This window comes from Telmatherina bonti (genome assembly GCF_933228915.1).
Source record: "Telmatherina bonti genome assembly, chromosome: 2".
In the NCBI taxonomy this organism is placed as follows: Eukaryota; Metazoa; Chordata; class Actinopteri; order Atheriniformes; family Telmatherinidae; genus Telmatherina; species Telmatherina bonti.
Window position 1 is genome coordinate 20111083 of NC_136620.1, and position 21671 is coordinate 20132753.

General features: G+C 37.0%; 2 protein-coding genes across 3 annotated transcripts; both read right to left on the minus strand.

The window, feature by feature from the left end:
- Positions 1–910: 910 nt before the first annotated feature.
- On the minus strand, positions 911–14754 carry ampd3b (adenosine monophosphate deaminase 3b). 2 transcript variants are annotated; one of them, XM_079246958.1, is made up of 16 exons: positions 14726–14754; positions 12080–12147; positions 7977–8199; positions 7586–7754; positions 7226–7391; positions 5595–5814; positions 5314–5443; positions 4897–5091; positions 4670–4801; positions 3814–3977; positions 3363–3489; positions 3064–3227; positions 2724–2844; positions 2292–2465; positions 2063–2173; positions 911–1612 (listed from the first exon to the last, which is right to left on the minus strand). In XM_079246958.1, exons 2-16 carry the CDS (start codon positions 12135–12137, stop codon positions 1436–1438), a joined length of 2331 nt encoding a protein of 776 aa, XP_079103084.1. In that variant the 5' UTR covers positions 12138–12147; positions 14726–14754; the 3' UTR covers positions 911–1435. The 2 variants fall into 2 exon arrangements, with proteins under 2 accessions (XP_079103084.1, XP_079103085.1); XM_079246959.1 differs by lacking the exons at positions 12080–12147; positions 14726–14754 and adding an exon at positions 9988–10250.
- A 3309-nt stretch (positions 14755–18063) lies between these two features.
- admb (adrenomedullin b) lies at positions 18064–21392 on the minus strand. The gene is made up of 5 exons (XM_079255898.1): positions 21272–21392; positions 20864–20979; positions 20174–20302; positions 19488–19720; positions 18064–19129 (listed from the first exon to the last, which is right to left on the minus strand). Exons 2-5 carry the CDS (start codon positions 20965–20967, stop codon positions 19086–19088), a joined length of 510 nt encoding a protein of 169 aa, XP_079112024.1. The 5' UTR covers positions 20968–20979; positions 21272–21392; the 3' UTR covers positions 18064–19085.
- Between the last annotated feature and the right edge of the window lie 279 nt (positions 21393–21671).

Genomic DNA, 21671 nt, shown 5'->3' on the forward strand with positions numbered 1-21671 from the left:
TTTGGAGATCTCTTTAAGGTTAAGGTCACAGGTGACATTTAGTGATTCACGAACAGTGTTACTAAAATAGTTACGAAATGCTAAGCTAGCAGCTGCACTTAGCATTGCTTTAACATTTATTTACAAAGAAATAAATATGTTGTGTATTCATCATTTCATTAAGTTAGCTAATAAAACAAACCAAATGAACTTTTGACCAGGTGGCTAAAATAAATTCGGACTCGTATTAAAAAGTCGTCTTTCGAAATTATTAATAGGCTAGTATAGAATATTTTCTAATATCAGCTAGTCAGTAAGTGTATTACTGTAATACTAATAGTGTAAATTACATGATTAAAAAATAAAGATCAATGTTTTTTGGGGTTTTTTTTTAAATTTTTTTTTTATACATGCTGATTCCAGGAAAACCATGGCAACCTTAATCATCTTTTCCCCAGCTGATGGTAATTACCAGCCTTTGTTTTTGTTTTTGGTTTTTTTTTCACCCGACAGCCTTAATATGTATTTTGGATGTAGTCTGTACTTATCTGAAATAAAGGTGAGTAAAGCACTTTAATCATTTTCACAGGGTGCGCGTTTCCCTCAGTGTCCAGTTATATATGCTGTGCTTTACAGATTTAAAACACATTAAAATGCATTTTACTTGTTTCCTTAATGCATGTACAGGTACGTGTGATTTCTGCAGACTGAGTTGACGCCACTGATAACGCCATCATCTGCTGAGACGTTTAGAGTTTACAGGAGACCTGATGGGAAGGCAGACATTTGCCACAGTCACATTTGCAAATGAAGTCTTTATTCTGGATATGAAAAACTATCAAAAATGACTTCTTTTTTTTTAAAAAGAAAAAAACTTGGTCTAATCACAAATAAACGATCAGAATTGCATACCAGTAAATATTTTGCTGACATTTTATTCACTTTTGTCAAAAACCAGTATCAATCATTACTAACAGGCTTACCTGACCACAGAGATAAATTATATATTTTTCTGCACTTCATTTTCAGGCTTTCACAACAAATAAAGTTCTGTCCTATGGGACAGTAGAGCACACAACACCACACAATTCTTCATTTAATCTTTTGTTTTATTTTTCAGAAAAAAAATTACATATTTTGCCAGTAAATGTGTAAATTGTATTGTGGCAGATGCCCTCTCCTAAATCCAGTTCCATGAGCACTTCAGTAAACATCTAATCTGATTTTAAATCTAGTTGAATTTAATTGATTGGTAACATTAGCACTGGTCTAAAAGTCAAGTCTGTATCATGCTTCATAACCTATAAACATAACCCTTGCACCTCAAGATTTTCAAGTCTGAACATTCAGAGTATGTGTATAAAAAAAGACGGTTAAAGTGTGACCTGTAAAGTGTGTGTGTCATCCAATCATCTCAGAGGACACATGCAGGTCTAGTATGTGCTTGTGAAGTCTGTCACTCAGCTGGATTGGAACCAACCTCTGTCTTCACTGCATCCACCAGAAAACTGAGTTCATTGCACAGAGTCTCGTATCGGTATGCCATGCGGATTTGTGCTACGTTTGTACGCCGGATGTCATTGCCCTCTGGTCCATCTTGTAGGTAGTTGGAACCAATGAAATATTTCTTCTCCTGTGGATATTGGGGATAAATGTAACCCAGACATGGTGCATGCTTAAGTTTTTTTCCCTAATTAAACAGGAAATATGGAGCACCGTACAGAAAAAAAGGAAGCCATTATATTTGCCCAATTAAAGAGCTTGTACTCCAGAACACATATTTCATTCAACAAAAAAGTGAATATATTTAGTTGTAAAAAGAGCTTGCAAAGTAGCCTAAGAATAACTCTAAGCAAGTAATGAAGATTAAAATAAAGATTAAAAATCAAATTCTTTACAAATGGAACTGTCTTTATCATCTGGTTTCAACATTTGTGGCAGAATCAGATGATTGTGAAAGTCTACAAATCATCAGGCTTGAATGCTTCATGGAAACATTTTATGTATGTTTGGATTTTTCAATATGTTTCAGTTTTGTTTTTTGTTTTTTTTCCTTTTAAAACTTGATAACAGTATGACTTACCTGATGTGAGAGGCCGCTCTGCAGAACACTGTTCCTGGCAATCTCACACAAATCACAAGTGCTCAACTTCCACAGCTGGGCTGCTATGGCATACTCCTCCATCAAGGCTTCCTAAAAATGAAATAAACTAGATATATTTATGTGGCATTTTCCCACACTGTTACGTTAAGTAATAATAATTACAGTTAACATTAATTGATTTGATGATTTTTCTTCCTGCAGTTCTGACCCTTGTGTAGTGGAACTGCATGGGATCATCCGTGGACAGCGACACACACAGCCCCTTGTGCAGAAACTCTCGCAGCGGGTTCTTAGAGTACTGCAGGAACAGGCTGTTGTTGCTGAGTGGGGACATGGCAATTGGAACCTGGGCCAGGTAGTACAGGTACTGTAACACTGGACTCTGAGGAGTGGGAAAAAAACATTGTATAATAAGCCGATAAACTAAGAGAATATTGCGCATATATATATATATATATATATATATATATATATATATATATATATATATATATATATATATATATATATATATATATATGTATATATAAAATGGATAATCAATCTTAGTAAAATAATAGGAGGGTGATAGTCATATTTGGCTCTCTTGTTCTGGCATAAATCATATTAACTTGATTATCAGACAGTATGAAGGCTGTACCTTCTTGAGGTTGAGACCGTGGGAGATATTGTCAGCTGTCAGGAAGGCAGACACCAGGTGGGTGATGGAGCCCGCCTCGCCGCAGTGGGGACGAAACTGGAAGGTGTTAAGTCCTCGATCCCTGGAGCAAAAGCCAAAAGAGACACTTATTGTTTCCCTTGTTTAGAGTACTAGCAGACCTACCTTTACAGGGAAACCATAAAGTCACTGTTGCTTCAAACTCTTTATGTATTATAATTAATTTGTTTCCTTAAAATCTCTTTTAGGAAACGGCCTTCAGTTTAACTGGTGTTGAGCTGTTTTTTAAACTCTGCTCAGTGCAGAAACATGCAGGACTTACTTGCGCAGATTGTTGAGCACCATGATGTTGGCATACATGTAGAAGAGGTAATATGTGTAGGGAGGGTTTTCATCAGTGGTCCAGTCCTCAGGCGTGGGGCTCTTGTAAGAGAACATGTGGTCACTGTGTTTGGATTCGTCATCCACGCTGTCAAAGCCTGTCACCTATAGAGCAACAAAATGAGCAACACACAAGCTGTTAATCATTTCAATAAGATAGTGGGGCGTCTTCTCGGTCACTAATTTTTTCTGTCTGAAACCGATGCACGTGCCACTGCAAATTATTTATAAAATACTTACATACTTTAGGAACACATGGATTGTTTTGTGCTTTTGAGGGTTGACTGTGGCCTCAAAAAGAGGGAGGAAAATGTTCTCCAGCATCTTAGCAAAGTTTGGTATTAATTTCTTTGAGCTGAAGATGTCACTGCAAAACAAAAGTACTTATATCAACCCTCCCTCACTCAAAAGTAATATCTGGCAAAATCTGGCATTTATACACAGCGTTATGAGAAATGCAGTGCTTCCAAGTCAAACTGTATATTTAGCTAATAATTAAAAATAGTCATTTCTTTTGCATTACAAACTTAATCTATTGATAATTTAATAAACAGGCATAAAAAAGCATAAAAAGGCAGAGCCATAATTGACTTGAATTAAAATATGCCAATCTAATCAGGGAATATAACTGTAATATGCTTGTCTTATTGTCACATTATTATTCTGGCTTTAATTTTCACTAAATGCTTACTAGATCCGAGGAACTTGGATCATCCATCTCATGTTGGATGAGTGGACCTTATGCTGGATGAACCATGTTGCAAGACTCTCCCACTCCCCTGTTGAACGGCCGTAAATTGACAGACGGGGCTCCGCGTGCTGATACCGGCTTTCCTCCAGCTCTTTAGCAACTTCCTGAAACATGATACAAACAGGAAGTTGGTGATGCTTCTTGATAAGCAAAAGTTAGCACAAGTACTGTAATTATTTAAAGAAAGTTTAGAGATTATATCAGCTGCATGTTATTCAACATTTACAGGAAGAAGAATGTGAGGACAAGAGAGGCGAACTTCTCATGTTCCAGTAACATTTTGGAGAACTGTGATGCAATATGTACAAAACCAGTTATAACAGGTCGTTGTTAAAATATCTGAAGTTATTATGAATGCTCATAAACGGTTACCAAAGTAACCACAGTGATGCGATTTTGGAACAAGAGCTGTAGAAATCTCAAAACAGCATAATAACCTAATATGAGCTTGATTATGGGATAATTTAACAAAGATCACCAGCATGACGAGCAGGAGTGAATATAACTTCCATAATGAATTATAAACAAGACTTGGTCACCTATTAGTCTGATATCGGTTTTTAAGGCAAAAATTCCTCTTTTGGGCTCATATTTAAGGTGGCAATGCCAACCATTGCTCATGTATCTATTCATCTCTTAATGAATTGCACTGATGTCAGTCATTCCTCAGTGAAACTGGAGTTATTTATGTATTTCCATCATTTCAGTTTGGCTACATCCAGTTTAAAACATAGAGTTAATAATAATACAGCACTGCAGAAGGTGTATGGTGATAGTACTTTAGCTCATACTACACCTTGATGAGACGTGCAAAGTACTCTCCTTTGATGTAGTTGTCTGTTTTCAGGTAAATCTCTCGCAGTTCACTGGCTCCCACCGGGTTGTACTTGGAGTTGAACTTGTCAAACCGATGAAAAGTTTGTCTTCCCTGTGAAAAAAATTAATTGTGGGAGAGCGTGAAACTTCAATACTAATATCATACACTAACCATTACACAGCATGCAACGTTGAATTTGGCCTTACAGCGTGTACGTCAAGAGAATCTACAGTGAGGTCATAGGGGTCCATGTTGAGCTTGTTGAACACTTGCTTGAGGGTGATCTTCTGGTTGGATTTTTCCAAGACCTCACGGTCTGCCTCCGTCTGGTACGTGGTTTGTATAAATTTCAACAAATGCTTCTGGTTCATGCAAGCAGCTGCGTGTATGTGTGTGTCAACCTGAATTTGACATGAAGTAAACAGTGAAATTTACCTTTAAAATTGGCAATAATTAGGAAAAATATCTTAAAATAGGAAAAATTTTGTTGCTCATCATTTTTACCCGACACCAAATAATAATAATAATATTATTAGTAATAATAATAATAATAATAATAATAATAATAGTAATAATAATAATAATAATAATAATAATAATTAATTTAAAAAAAGTCAACCAACCTTTCTAACATTGTAGAAGTCTCTGTGTGGGACCCTTTTCAGCTCTTTCATCTCTGCCATCTCGTTCAGCATTTCATGAAGGTTGAATTTGGATTCAAGGAAGTTCAGTCGTCTGTGACAGTAGGTTTTTCTACAATAATGGCACCCAAAAATGTTACAACTTCACCCTGTTGATTTTTTTTTTCCACCATAGTTAAGGACTGGAATATATCAACACTAGTTGCCTGGCTATTAGTACACTCAATATGTCACTTTAAATGCAGAATATTTAAATAACTCACGTTGGACCGTCAGCTATCATTGCCAGCACATGACTCAGGTCTATTGCAAAAGTTTCCAGGTCAGGGTAAGGCAGGCTGAGTGGCTGCTGGTTTTTCAGGGCTTCTGCATTTTCATAAACATTAACTATGCCATCTTTCATCTGCAGCTCATAGTCCAGGTTCTCAGGAATACCCTCCATGGAGTATAAGTCCTCTCCTTCATGAGGGAAGGGCCAGATGTCTACAAATAAATGAGGCAGATAAACAAAGCAAATAAAACTGAGTTACACTGAGTAAAAACACACATTAGTGGGTTATTGTAAAACAAGAAGTTATCTGGAAGAATTAGACCCATAATATGATGATGATCTATAAATCACCATGACAATTTTTAGTTGTTGTTGTTTTTTCATTCTAATTTTTGCTTTTAAGGTAAGATTTCTGCAGTAATTCAGCTCCACCGTGTTGATCTGAGCTGTTAAAACCTAAATGTGGTGTTCATCCTCATTGTATCCTAAAATTACAATACTAACCTCTAAAATTTGGTTTTCTGTTTTAACCCTGAAAGACTCAGACAGTTGGAAATGCAACTGCTAACAGTTTTTTTATTTGGTAAATTCAGCCTTACATGTTAGACCTATTTAAGATTTTTCTTTCTCTGATCAACAGGTTGTATTCGGCTGAAGTTTCTTAAAGTGTTGCTTACACACTTGAACTAATACTTATTGCATCACAGATTAACAAATGATGAAAAAAGCTGCAGAAAATTGCAGTTATGATTCATCCTTATATATGACAAAAAGCAAACCAGAATAGTTCAAAATTACATCAACCATTGCAAGATGAGCTGTAAATTTATCTAATAGCTAAAGTTGGGCTTATTTAAAAAAAAAATGTCCTAAACTTATCAAGTTATATCTGTAATTGTGTTTGCAGTGCTTTGTTTTGAGTGGTTTTACTTAAACGTGTTTTAATACCACAGCAACTGCATGTCCTGCATTGGAGCAGCTGTGAGAGATGTTGACTGTTTCAGCATCTCGTCACACATTCTGTCAAATGGCACTGGTCTAAATTATTAACTTTTATCTATTGATCACTTTTCATGCCAAAAAGCAACAAAAAGTGCTTTAAATAATAAAAACAATTATTAAACTAAAAGAAGCCATCTAAATAAATGTAATTTTTTTCACAAGCTCACATATTGCTACCGTGTGTGTAGGATCTATAGATATACTTTATGTACAATATTTATATTTCTGATGTTGATGCTGCTACAACAATTCAGTTTCCCTACAGGGATGAATAAACTCTTATCTTATTTACACACACACACACACACACACACACACACACACACACACACACACATACATACATACATACATACACAAACAAAGCAGACATCAAGGTCTGAGATGGCTGAAGCAGCTCAGATGACCCATGACCATTAAGATATTCATAAACTACTAAAAGATCCAGATTTATATGTTAAAGTAGTTGTGTTTTTCCTACACTCTAGATGATTACTTACTCCTCTTTTGAAAGTTTACAGTAAAGTTGTATGTGTGGTAGAATTAGTTGTTGAGCATAACACTACATAACTTGCATGCATACTTTGTAGGAGAATTGCCCTTTATTCACATGCACCTTACCTGGCAGGACCTCATCCTCTTCCTGCCACTTTTCATTTTCAGCATTACGGAGGAAACGTGCAGTTGTTCTGGGGAAGCGATGGTAGGCCAGCCTGGAGTACTTCTCTCGGATGAACAATGCCTTAAGGAGACTTTTGGTTGCTTGTTCATAATCCTCAACAGTGATCTGAACATCAACATGGTGAAAACAAAGTCATGGCAGGGATTAACTGAATCTATAAATCTGTAAAATGCATGTCTGATGATCGGATGTTACCCTGTATTATAAGTCTAAATGCGTCTAGTCTGAGTAAATATTTAGATGCCAGTGCTGACTGCAGGAAGTAAACAGTTGTTTGTGTAGTTTTAAACAGTTTGTACCCCTGCACAATAATCTCCACTGATAGTGACTCTCTGGAAGTCTGGGAAGCCTTCTGGGAGTTCCGAATCATTCGCGATTGTGCTCTGCATTTTCAATGCTCCAGGGACCCAATCAGCACTTGAAGGTGAAGATACTGACTGTGAACGCTTCAGCAAGAAATGCTTCTTCCTGACAATGAACACAAACGACACATATAAATCTTCTGTCTACATATATATATATATATATATATATATATATATATATATATATATATATATATATATATATATATATATATATATATATATATATATATATATATTTTTTTTTTTTTTTTTATATATATATATGGGTGTGTGTGTGGGTATAAAAATATTTAGTTTCTTTACAACAAGAGAGCTCCTTTACCTCTGAACTGACTCCTGAGATTGTTGCTCAGCCAGCTCCTTTTGCAAAGCCCTCTCCCTGTCCTCATGCAGGCCGATGGGACAGTCCTCTGGCACACTGAACAGTGCTATAGCATCCTTGGTGTCTTCCTCCTTCAGGGCGGAGGCATACACCTTTTCTGCCATGAGGCGTACCCTCTCATCTACCTCGCATATTGACATTTTAGGGAAAAGCCGTTGTATATCTGGGGAAGTTAAGACAAATATAACCCTTTTTTATTCTAGCTTAATAAGGTCATGATTAAACATGTAAATTGGTAATTGAAGACTTCGGTTAATTGTTTATTAGGTTTTAGTTTTAGCATCTTTTGAGATGAAATATGACATGACTTAAAGCTGAAACAACCTAATGTCAGTGACAGCAGTAAACACAAATTCCAAGAAAATACTTGAGACGTTTTGAATATGAGGTTTAGGTAGGGGCAGGGGGTGCTTTGCAGAATCTCATCTTACCAGGAAAATGTAAACATGTGCAGAGGGGCTGACTCATGTTTTGGTGCTCGCTACAGATTCTGCATGTATCTGGCCAGTTACAGAAAACATATTTAATCCTTGTCCCCGGCGTTTCAGTGGGACAGTATGACCCACCGCATTGTTTGAGGGGGGTAAGGCACCGCAAGCCCCACTTCCACTGGTTTATTTATCATCTACTGATGTGGTTTGATGTGAAATGAGTCACATCGGTCCGGATGATGCCCATAGCAAAATATCAAAATGCACTGTTAAGTGTTATTACATTTTAGTTTGTTGTGTTATTTGCACTGATGATGCATGTTAAGGATCTTTTAAACCAATGTTTATACCAAGCTTTTTCATTGTTTGTTTTCATGCTTTAGTGCTTGTCATATATTTACAACTACTCACAGAAATCTTTAGTTGATAAGGATTTTCTGCCCCAGACATTATCCCAGAAAATACATCAGATCAACCGTTAGGCGGCACAATAACAAGTCAGTTTTATCGTAAATGGAGAGCACAAGACCTGCAGTGCTGCAGAGTTGGCGTACCATAACATACCATCATCTTTGGTTCTCAAGACCTTTTGGTGGGAAAACACTCACGCTTGTTTGGATTGACCTGATTCTCATATGGCCCCATGGCATGAGCCCAGTGTTATATTTAACTCAAGACTCCATGAATTTACATTATGTTCATAGAATCTGAACAGCAGAGAAGTTGTTTTTAAATAGCTTGGCTTGCGCTGCTATCCAGCATCTCATCTGTAGTGGAGATGTTTGGCTATTCTGCTTATCATGTCATCACTGTCACTACTCATATTAATGCTGCTTGCAGTGTGTAGGTCACTAGGACAGTTCTAGGACCAAAATAACAGGTGATTTGAATCAACAGGAACAGAAAAGTATTTTTGTATGTACTGTATCAAATGACCATCTCCTCAGATGCAGTTTGCATCCTCAGTGCAACTCTATCTGACTGAAAACCTTGAGCAATCTTGGCACCTTCAGAGATGACACTACTATTTACCTTCACGCTGGCACATTTTGCCACCTGTGATTGCCAAGCACATTTTGGAAGATGTCATTGGGGCTTAGCCTCCCAGCACATGTACATTCTCTCTCTGTGCTGGAACTGCTAAACAGCCTCCTGGATGACCTCGACCTTCTATCTCACAACTATAGAAACCCGACATGCACAAAACAGTCTGGGTATGTTGGCAGGTCCATTAATATGCTTTGTTTTGCAGCTTGAAACATAATAGGTAAACGGCCTAGAATGTCTTAATGCTCACTTGCAGTGTTATAAATATCTCTGTGTTTGAAGTGTTTCTTGTCGTAAAAGCTGGTGTTCTTAGAAATCATTATGACTGGTTATGAACCGTCCATCAAAGCTCACTGGCCTTGTGTCTCAGGCAACAGCCAGTAAATGAACCTTCATATAACTGTCATCATATCACACTTCAGCATCACTACACGGTTTTACAATCAACAGGTTCAGCACTGTCTGTCTCTTACCTTCTGTTGTGATTTGAGCCATGTTTGTGTCGCTCAGTCTCTTTCTGTTGGGTCAAGTGTTTCAGCTTTCATGTGTCTGAATCTCTCTTTAGAACTCAGATTCAACTTTTTCACATGTCAGGAACTCAACAATTATAAGTTACCTGAGCTTCCTGACATTAAATTTGTCTTCAAGTATGCTGCCCTTGTCTTTCTTGTATCTATGATGCTCCTCCTCGAGGTTCTCACTGCGGCTGCCTGGCTCTTCTCTGCTGTTTATGTGGTCTTGTGAGTATCTATAATGCAGCTGCCAGTTGCTGCTGCCTTGAGTGTCCCTTTCTAACTCTATTTTAGGATGTTGAGACAGTCATGGCAACAGCAGCATCTAAACTGAGCCAGTATGTCACAACTGGCTGGTAACAAGTGAGAGGCTATCTGTGATCTAGGGCACGGAGGAGGGTATAAAATGATGTGATGTCCGTAAGGATTAATTAAAGTCCCGGGAAGTTTCCTTTTAAAACTTTTTTTTTTTTTTTTAAATCCATTCAGAGGCACCACAGTAAAAATTATTGCTCAACTATAGAAGCTGCCATATATGTGGTCCCACAGCCAGTGGATGTTAGTGGCTCATTCTAGTTGAGTAAAACCATAAAAGTTACTTTAGTTTAGGGATTAGATTTAAATAGAAACACAGTTCTAATCATATATTATGTTTTTGTCACTGACCTTAAAGTGCCCCTTAAAAATAATGGTCAGAAAAGGCTGGATCAGTAACTCCATACATCATCTTATCTATCCTACTAGTTAATTAATTTATTCTTTCATTTTCCTAACTGCTTAATCCAATGAAGGGTCGCGGGGAAGCTGGAGCCTATCTCAGCAGTCTTTGGGTGAAAGGCCACCTTACTGGTTTTTAAATAAAGGACCCACATGTAGGATGGGACCAGAGGTAGATAGTTGTCAGAAGAGAGGATTTATCTAAAAAAAAAAAAAAAAAAAAAAAAACAAGAACAAGCACTACACAGAAAGAAAACTAAACAGGTAACAAAAGTACCAGAAAATACAAGAATATCTGAAACAGGAAGATTACAGCTAGAAACATTGAAGAAAACCAGAAAAAGGGATGACAATGTGCCAAACAAGACAAGGAGTTTCTGAGGGAGCAATCACTAAACCAAAGCAGGTGAGTGTTTGGAAGAAACAATAAAGTTAACTGAATTCAAGGGGAAAAACTTTACACACTAAATCAGGACACTGAACAGCACAGAGGACTGAACTGCAGCCAGAGAACACATCAAACATGAATCCACAACTAACCCAAAACCTGTAGACCACGACAACTTCATGGTCCAGTATAGTACATCTAAGCCAACATTTGTTTGCAGAGAAAGTATTTATGTAGTTAGACCACAAAATAGGGATTCAGATTTTATGATTATGTAGATGTCCCAGGGTTTAGTCTTTGAGCTTGCAATGATCATTTCTGGTGAAGCTGATGATAATTATAATGCTAACAAGTAGCTGAAGTTACAAGGGTGGGCAAAATGTCCCATTTCTTCATTAAAAAGTAATCATTTTGACTTTCCATTCTTCTGAACTATATCAAAATCAATGAATACACAAGATTATAAACAAAAGTGCTTCCCTTTGTAATGAATCTATGTTGCAGGGAAAAACCTGCCTGAACCTGTTTGTGTGGATGACTAGACCATTTTTCAGCAAGCATCTCCAGGTTTTTATTTGCAGTGCTGATATATGAAATGTCCAACATTTATGAGGCAAAACCCATCACAGCTGCAACAGGCAGCCCAAAAATGAGCATCTGAACTCATTTCATTCTTTATATTCTCATGTTGTCAGATGACCCGAACATTTTAAATTACAAATGTTTTTAATAACCGTTGTAAAGCTGCACATATAGTTATTTCTATTCTATTCTAGTTATTTCTAAAGTTACTTCAGTCTGGTTAGTGAACACAGTTAAATATAATTTTATATAAAATAATATATATTTTATTTTATCATTTTTAAGCTATTTTTATTAATTATATATAGTTAATAGTTTTGTACAATTATGCATGTGTGTTTTCTGTTATGAAGAGTTTTTACTCACCCTTCCCAAAACATGGTGTAGACTGCTGCTTGCAGAGGGGTGTGTCCCTTCTCTTCATTTTGATTGATCTGGGAGAGAACAAGCTTTACTTAATAATGGGAGTTTCTCAGAAGGAGCACTACAAGCCATCACAGATCACGTTGCAAGGACACAGGGCTGAGAAAAGGGAATGTGCAAAAGAGGTGGAGACAGCAGCCAAGTAAGGAAAATTTCATGTGGCAGAAGGTTATATGATTAAAACCGAAGAGTCACTTTTTTAATGCTTTACACATACACACAGCTTTTACTTGTACTTTTCAAATTTAAAACTAAAAAATCTTCCTGATGTGAATACACATTATATTAATCCACACACAGGCACACAGGAAGAAGTTTCTTTTTATTTCAAATCCCCCCTTGTTTGAAGTAAAGCATCTCACAGCTTCTGTTTCTGAAGAGCTCATAAAGTCCTCACAGGTTTACCCGTAACCACCAGCCAGTTCCGTTTTTGCAGACTAACTCAACACTGTGGTTTTTTCTTTGTTTAAACAGGAGTTGCTGCATTTGTGGTTAAATGGTGGCTGTTGTTGCTGACCAATGCTCTTAAAGGCAAAACAGTGGAAACTGGCTGGCAGCTAGCTGACTGAGAAATTCTCCTAAGGTGCTTGTTGTGTCTTTGTTGGTGTTTTTGTCAAACAGATCTAAAGTATAAATCACATCCAACTTAGGTCATACTTGCACATATTAAAGCCCTGGGCTAGCACTCAATAAGCACTTAACCCAGTTTCCTAAAAATGTGTACTGCACACTCAGCACAACAGCAGCAGCTAACAAATGTACACTTTTATAACATAAATATATAAAACTGCAGTTTTATACCATCAGACCACAGAGAACATAAACATGATCCTATTAGAAAACATCAGATGTGTCTGACATGGACGCTGATCAACTCATTATACTCAAAGGTGATTGTGTTACACAACAAGAGCTAAATGGGACGTTGTTGTTGAAAAAAAAAAAGTAAGAAAGAAAAGAAGCCACATTATGCGTCTTCCTTCTTACTTAAGTGTGATGAAAGATGAGTGTTGCAATCAGTAATCTTAAAAGCGCTCATACATCGTCCAAACACCTGCTTGCTTTGTGTTAATGGTTACAAATGCAAAGACTAATTTACCAAATAACATTATACAGGACACATAAACATGTTAAGATCTCAGTTAACTTACTTCAAAAACCTGATATAAACTTGACAAATGACCGAAGGCTGCCATAAGAACTCAAACTAATAACCTTGCTGTATATCAGTCTTAGCTTGAACCAATTACTGTGTGGCAATAGCTCATAACTGTACATACTCATGGCATACCAACCCGAACCTCTCTCTCTCTCTCTCTCTCTCTCTCTCTTTATGGTTTGTTTTTCTTTGTCCTTCAGGCATACAAGTTTGGGAAACTAGGAATTGTTGTGCTCATTTTAAAGGAAGTGTGAAATTGTTGTGTGGTCACACAGATAACAGATGCAAAACCGAAGTGTCATTTTTCTGCTGGTGCTGCCTTGGTGGAGATAGTTGTGAATTTTAGCAAAGTGTCAGAGCGAGAGAGGCTTGATAAATGCTACATACTTTAAAACCCCAGGAGAGTTTCTATTTTTAAGTTTATCTTTAACAGACCCGACTGCGGGTGATTAATCTTTCTGTGGATTATTGTTTCCTGACATGAGGGTGTTATGAAATTTAGTGAATTCCTTCTTGTTTTCCTGAGTAGTTCATGACATTGCCATTTTCATTCAACTCTACTATAAAATCAAAGTTGCTGTAGTGTTAGCTGAAAGAACATTGCGTTTACCATATAAATGGAATCTATTACAGCTTATCAACCCCACTCATCACTGAATTACAAGTGAGACATTTTCACATGGTGGCAGTCATCCGTACTTAAAGTTCCTTCAATGTCTGTACTGGTTCATTTGCTGTGCTTGATGTGCACAAACCGCTCAAGTATGCAGGGACTTGTCCCTACTCATCTATTTTACTTGTGTAGACCTGCATCATGCAAAGTCTCCAGATCTCAGTTAAACCTGAGATTGTTTGCATTTGTTACTTCACAGTTTAATGACATGAACAAGTTTTTTTTTGTTTTTTTTTTTTTGTTTTTTTAAGAAAGGGAAAAAACTGGACTGTTTTACAGTAACAGAGCACAGTTACACCTTTGGGAAGTGGCATTGGGTGTACCTGGCCAGGCTTGTTTTTGGCACTGTGTGGCAAGTCGAGCAAAAACACACCCACATTTACATGAAATACTGTACGGACTTAACAAAGAGCTGAGACTCAGAACAAACAACTCTGATAACTACAGGACAAGTTTAACCCTTTATATTCTGGTTAGGAACTCACTTAGTTCTTAAAAAAAAAAAAATTCTTATTCTTTCTTTAATTCTTCCACTCTCATACAATTTAAATGTCTTCTGACCTGGGAAACAAACAGCACTGATATATCTTCACCTCTACACCAACATTTATCCCAAAATAAATAACAACTACTCTTTCTTTAGTGAACAGATACCAGTATGTAAAGTCAGACAAGTGACAGAAAACCAGGAAGAAGATATCAAGTGAATATAAAGAGAGAAGATGAAAGAGAATAAGCATGGCAGCAGCGTACTTACTGTTGTGTGGACTTGCTGCGCAGTCGTGCCCGACGTTAAAACCTCTTGGGACTGTGGAGACCCTTATTAGGTGTAGGCTTGTCAGTGCAGCTTGTTGCAGACGCTGATGGTTTACCCTTTCACCGCTGGTCTGAAGTGGAAGCAGTGCACTTCTGGTTTGATGCAAAGACTTTCATCCACTCAGTGAGTTTCAGGAAGTGACCTGCATTGAAGCTGCTCGGTGCAGTAGAGGAAGTTTGTTTTAGAACTTGTACTGCTTTGTTTCACTCTCAGGAGCTTGAACCCATCTTTGCTTATCAAACGTGGATGCTGCAGTATATTTGTTGCTGAGCTGGGAGCATTTTACATTTGAAGGAACAAAGAATTGGCACATCCGCTATGTCAGAGAATTGAGAGCTAAAACTGTTTCAGTTCACTTTTTATGTGACATCTGTTTCAGTCCTTTTGGGTGTCACCTTGACATTTGTATTGGATGGAAAAAAAATCAGTAATTACTTCCTTGATCATGATGATGGAGTATTATTGGCTCAATTCTGTGCATTATCTGCAAAAACACTGTTGCTCTAATGGTGCTTTGAAGTTTGTAAATCATTTTTCATTTTCTCTCAAGTCCCAAAGAAAAACCAAGTATAGAAATGACATGTAAAATACTTTTCTTTCTATTTAGAAAAATGATTCAGCAGCCTCCGACTGAGAATGCATAGGATCAGAAGTAAATTTGAAGGCAGAGTGATAAGATTTTAATAAACTGGATGACAGATGTGGGTGAGCGTCTTATTTTATTCAAAGTCTTACATCCACAGTATATTTGTAAAAATGCATTATGATAAAAACAAAGGAGATTTTTGGATCAAGTAGATGACAAATGACCATCTGGCTGAAAGATTTTCTAGGTAAGGCACCCCCAAATGAACAATAATCCACTATCAATCATACATTTCTTCTTAGAGTTCTTTACAGTCAGCTGGTTTGATGCAGACTTGTATTATCTCTCCCTTTATCACTTTGGGTTTTTTTTCTTCCTCCAACAATGTCCTCTTGGTTTTCTTTTATATATCAGTCATAGCAAAATGTGACATTTACTGTACCTGTTTATGAGAGTGCACATCATTAAAACAAAGGAGATCCAAGGACCAGAGAGATGCCAGAAGATTATGTGGCTTGAGAAAAATTGCAAAATCACATTTAAAGTGTTTAGAATTGAGTCCAATGAGGATATTATTAAATAATTGTCAACAAACTGCTTCATAAAATAAGAGTACTTCAAAAACGAGTTGTGGACTAGTATATCAGGTCCAGAGGAACCAAGAAGAGGCCTTTATTTCATCTACAAATCTTCAATTTCTTAAGTTCATCATCAGACATTTAAATTGAAATTCACAGAAAGCAGGTCATCCATTAAAACAGTGTCAATACAGGTTCAAATGGGGAAAAAATATAAAATAATGTTTTGGAACAGGCATGTTTAAGTCTTTAACTGCTTAATATAAAAGAAATATTGTTGAATAATGTAAGTCCATAATGAACAGTTCATGTAAGGAAAACCTAACATTACGTGTAGGGTTTAAGTGAAAATCTGTGGCCAAACATTTCACTGCACAGTGTGTCGACATTTTCTTTCATTTCATTTATCTCTGTCCAGTTTCTCCAACATTCAGAGAGTTCTGGGGATGATAAAAAAAAAAAATTCTGGCAGTCTTATAGCTAACAATTAAATGAACTTTGTTTTGCTCTTGCACAGTATCTGTCTACCACAGAAAACAGTAGATTTGACAAGTGCAGCAACATCTTCAAACTTTTATTCTGCTACCTGTTGCTCTCAACCCAAACCTACTTTTAGGATTCTACATTATCAGATTAAAACATGGCCAACTTCCTCGTAGTAAAAAATGATACGACACAGTTCCTCGCTCAGAGGGCTGCAGACGGAGAATGGGATCATTATTAGAAAGGGGTCATAAATGCTTAGCAACGTCCTGAAACTAATTTGTTTGTGAATAACGGCAGCTGGATCTGACACGGTGCCTGGGTCAGATAATGTCTTATAGTCATACACACTTTGCAAGTAAGACAGGGAACAGACTTTCAGAATATTCCTTTTTTGTTGACATGCAAACAGATGTGCTTAACATTTGGTTATGAAGATTAGAAATCATTTAATGTCTGGTTTTAGAGGCTGATGCAGCTGTTTCAACACAAAGATCTTGCTGTTAGATTTCAGCATATGCACGTAAAAGTAACCATTAGTCAAAACAGGAACACAGTTTGGCGTCAAAACAAACTATGCATCAATTTCACATTTTCTGTATTGTCTAAAATAAATATATTAAATAATAACTTCATTTCATGTTATTCCAAGACACTTGTAAATAAGAATAATGTTATAAATAAATTATCTAAAAGACTGTAATGCAGGAAATTGTGACAGCTTTTTGCTCCGAGCAGAAGCTCCAGCTGTTACCGCAGGATGCTCATTAACTGATTTTTACATTTTTTACACTATGAACTGGACTGATCAGAATACCTGAGAGTCAATCACTGACCCTGTTTTATATAAATGCAATTCAATTTTTATTCAGGATTCTTTAAAGAACATGGTTTTTGAGAGTTGCATCCAATTTTTGTCAAATTAAAAAAAAAGAAGAAATTAGAACTGATCATAAGTTTAGGTTTATTTATATAGCACATTTTTCAACAGCTGCCCACAGTGTCAAACAATAAAGCAAAGAAACAACAGCACTCCAACAATTTAAATTAAACACTGAATGGTAAAAATAAATACAATCTGGAATTTAAAAAAAAAAAAAAACTAAAAAAAAAAAGCAAAATTAAAATACACAAAGGAAAAGCTCAGGTTTGATCAAATGCCAGTGCAAAAAAAGTGGGTTTTAAGTACAGACTTGAAATCAGAGACAAACTACAGTTCTGATGTGAAGGGAAAGCTATTCTACATCTCAGGAGCAGCAACAGAGAAACCTCTGTCACCCCTGGATTTAAGTCTGGCAAATAGGACCTCGAGTAAGAGCTGTGAAGAGGACCTCAGAGTCCTGGCTGGAGCATGCTGGTGTATTAACTCTGACAAGTACGACAGAGCCAAAACATTTAAGGCTTTAAAACAACTAATACAATTTTTTACTGGGTCCTAAAACTAACTGGAAGCCAATGCAGACAAGCAAGCACAAAACATGAAAAAACACAAAAAGTATTTAAATGAGAGTCAGATTCATGACTCTTCTGTTTTATCATTTCTGAACAGTGTGACAACTCTGTATGCAGTAAATGGTCACATTCCATACTGATTACCTCTGGTCCCAAGCAAAGTACACATGACTTCCTCCTCTCCATTAATGAAAAGCATGGACTGACTTTGCCAAATCATATTTAATTTAGATTAAGCAAAGAATTACACCAAATGCATTTCTCCCCGAGAGAATTCTAATTGTAGAAGATCTGTTTCTCTGAGATAAGCGGCTGATAAAACTGTGTTATTTTCAGAATGGAATGTGTCCGACTAGCTCACATGCTTGAGACGTAACGTAACTCAGTTCCATCATGTTGAGCCACACACACATCAAACAATGACAGAGCACAAACACCGAGAGCCAATGAGCGTCCTGATCTTGGCTCACTACAGAGATGAGTGACTCTAAACTGAAAGCTTTTTTTCCAAGTTTAATTTAATTTGCTTCATTGGTTTATTTAAACAAGCCAGCTGTAAGTGATTACATTCACTGGCATTTACCACAAGCCACAAATGGCCTAAACATTTTAAGAAATTTCAGCTCAAATATGATTAAATCAGGATGTTTCACATTCAGAAAAACACAGATAAATATCAGAAGTAACAGTTTTTACTGTGAGATGCCTTTGTATGTTTCCCACCATGAAGCTAGATGGCAGCAAAACACTGTATTTAGTTCTTCACTGATTTCATGCTCCTAAAGCATCCAAACACAACTGCCACACAAATCCACAATTAGCAAGTTTCAGTATAGTATAATTAATGTTAGAACAGTTGATTTACCTCAAGGATAAGAAGAGTACAAGACAATAATTATTTACAAAGTACAGATGTATCAAATACTTCACTGAAGTTAAAATCAAGCATATGTTTTGTATTTTTCTTGTGTAAAATTACAGCATTTCTATATATTTGTACATACAGGTTAACAATAATTTTTTTAACTACAGTATCATAGGTTTAGTACATGCTATGTGGATTTTGCACAGCAAGCGGTTCACCACATTCACTTCACTTGTGTAATTGGCAGTTTGGGGCCCATCAATGTCAGTTTCTTGAGGAAAAGCGACCCCCTGTTGCAGCATTGGTTCCTCCTCAGTTCATGGCTATTACACATCCTCAGGAACTTTCTTCTGTCTCAGCTGCCAAGCACAGTTTGGACGCTGAAGAAGAGACAGACATTCTTGTCAAGTCCCACATGGTCTGGCCTGAATTCATCAATAAATCACACTCATGTTGAGACACTCCGAACCCTACACCTAAGCATGTGAATACAATCTATTAAGTATGTGCTAACCTAATCCTGAATTCATCCAGAGCGATCTAACTCCTTCTGATGGGATGCACAGATGTAGCAGCTGCTGTTTACTGGACTTAGTGGTAACGCTGCGGAATACCAACTTCTGAGGGAAATTATCTTACTCTGCTGTGGGCAAATAAGCCCAACAACTACTCTCCTTATTGTGCTTTTCCATGTCCTGGCCCTTTATGTGTGTGTTTTGTGTCTGTTGACTCGCTGACCAGCTTCACTGCAGCTTCTTTGCATCCCAGTCTGGAGGGCGAGCTGAACGGCGTCTACCAGTGACCGGCGGCGGCGTCCATAGCCTCCCGAGCCCAACTTTTTCTTAGGGGCAATATCTTTGACCTTGTTTGTTTCATGCAGTTTGTGGACCATTTCATGGTATATACATGTGACTAAAATGCAGCCAGCTTGCTTTGATGATGATCTTTTGACTCTTAGATTGAGCCTGAAGCTGAAGGGAAAAAAACAGGAAAGAAAAAAAACAACAGATTTATTTTGTTTTTCCACAGCCATCTCATCTGCTGTAAGATAACATGATTTTAGTCAAAACAGTGTTTATTTGTAATAATACGACTGTATTAATGTAGTTAAGGACAGCTAAAAATGTTTTTTTTTATCTTAGACTTTAGTGATCTTCTTGAAATCTAGTGCAGAAATGCATTAAACTGCTTTCAATTTTCTGTTGCTGATCATATCATCACCTTCTTAACATGTTTAAAAAGTTTACAATATTGATCACTTTTTAAGGATCACACACTATGTGTTGCCCATTGTTTATACATAAATTTACTCTGTTTCACCTTTGTCAAAGTCTCTTGTCCGTCTCTTCTCTGTTAGAAGAAGAGTTTCTTTATATAAACTTACTACTTACTTACTAATAATCACATTAAGCATCTTTTGTTACCTCGATGGAGACGGAAGGGCTTCTGCATTCTTCAAAGATCCATCCAGGATGTCAGCGGTCCGCACATTGTTGGCCACTGAGCTGTTGGGCAGGTCTCTCCTCAGCTGGCTCTGCAGCCACACTCTATACCTGCACAAAACAACACAGCAGTCGCATTGTCTCTTAGACTTACTAGTGTATCAGCATTATACTGCAGAGAACTGCAGAAAATACGATGTCAATCTTTAGAAGAAAGAGCCTCAACTCTCTTGTCATTTCTGCAGCCTAGTTTTATATCTAATTAGAGACAAGTAATTGCAGTAAGGAATGTGTTTGCTATGTATTAGAGACTGCTCCCGTTTCTTGAAGGGTTTCTCCACTAAGGGACACGGGCACATTTGTAATTTACAAATATCTTAATTACAGCTAATTTATTGATCCAAATCAGGATTTCAATCGATTTGGACACCGAGACTGTCTATCATAAATATTGGCAAATATAATTTAACATATTTTTTAGTAAAACCTGACTTTACTGACTTTGAGACTCTTTTAAAGTTCCTCCATTCACACGATGACATACATTTACATTAATCTCTCTTGGTTATTAATTAACTCATATAGTTTGTGCTATTAAAGACAACAAGGAGCATTTTTATTGAGGGCTGGAAAAAAAAGGTTGTAAAAATGCTGGTTTTTGAGGCAGCTTACCTTTTTTTTAGGGTGGTGTTGGGTTCAGCTGTGGCCCCGCTCACCGGTGGCAGGACTGTGGTAAAAACACAGCAGCAGATGACAGTGTGCAAGGACAACTTCATTTTGGCTCGGCGCTGCAAATGATGTAAAAGAGAGTGTTTGGTTATTAGGTCTGACCTAACCAAGGGTGGCTTGAAAAAACATTAAAGTCAGTTTAAAACAACATTAAAGCATCCAGCGATGAGGTCATTTTTGCATCTACATTGTTATAAAACAGTATTAATCAGTATTCGTGGCATTTGAGGCAAATTGTTGAAGAAACATCCATGAACTGGTAGACAGCATAAAACATTACATATTTTTATTCAGTTCTTCATTTTTTAATACAGGAAGGAAACTTAAAGGAAGTAAATAACAATCACTTACTTCAGGCTCTTGTTTGTGATGGGATCAACAGTAGATAAGGTGCACCTCCAAGTTTGGTGTGTATTCTTTGGCACCACTGAAGCTCTTCTTCTCTTTTGTTCACAATGCTGTAAAAACTTTGCCATGAGTTGAAATCTGGAGATTACACTGAGTCTTTATAGAAGGAGGGAGGGACCTGTACCTGAATGCCAGACCCAGTGGGAGGGACTGGGGGACAGTTCATGTCAATCCCATCCACCCCTCATGGAGAAAGCCAAACCAAAAACATGCAATCTATAAATTTATTATTTGACCAGTCAGATTCATACCCCTGTTTTCACTTTATTTGAATGAGCTCTTAGACATTTCATTTTTACTTTTTCAAATCTGAAAGATTTCCTGATGCTTGTGGAAAACAAGG

Coding starts and splice junctions, on each gene's coding strand:
- ampd3b (XM_079246958.1), bottom strand. CDS start 12,137: ATGAAGAGAAGGGACACACCCCTCTGCAAGCAGCAGTCTACACCATGT. Junction 3,490..3,813: donor ATCCAAGTTCCTCGGATCTA/GTAAGCATTTAG, acceptor TTTGTTTTGCAG/TGACATCTTCAGCTCAAAGA. Junction 2,174..2,291: donor TGCAGTTCCACTACACAAGG/GTCAGAACTGCA, acceptor TTTCATTTTTAG/GAAGCCTTGATGGAGGAGTA.
- admb (XM_079255898.1), bottom strand. CDS start 20,967: ATGAAGTTGTCCTTGCACACTGTCATCTGCTGCTGTGTTTTTACCACA. Junction 20,303..20,863: donor AACACCACCCTAAAAAAAAG/GTAAGCTGCCTC, acceptor TGTTTTGTGCAG/GTATAGAGTGTGGCTGCAGA. Junction 19,130..19,487: donor AAGAAGCTGCAGTGAAGCTG/GTCAGCGAGTCA, acceptor TCTCTTCTTCAG/CGTCCAAACTGTGCTTGGCA.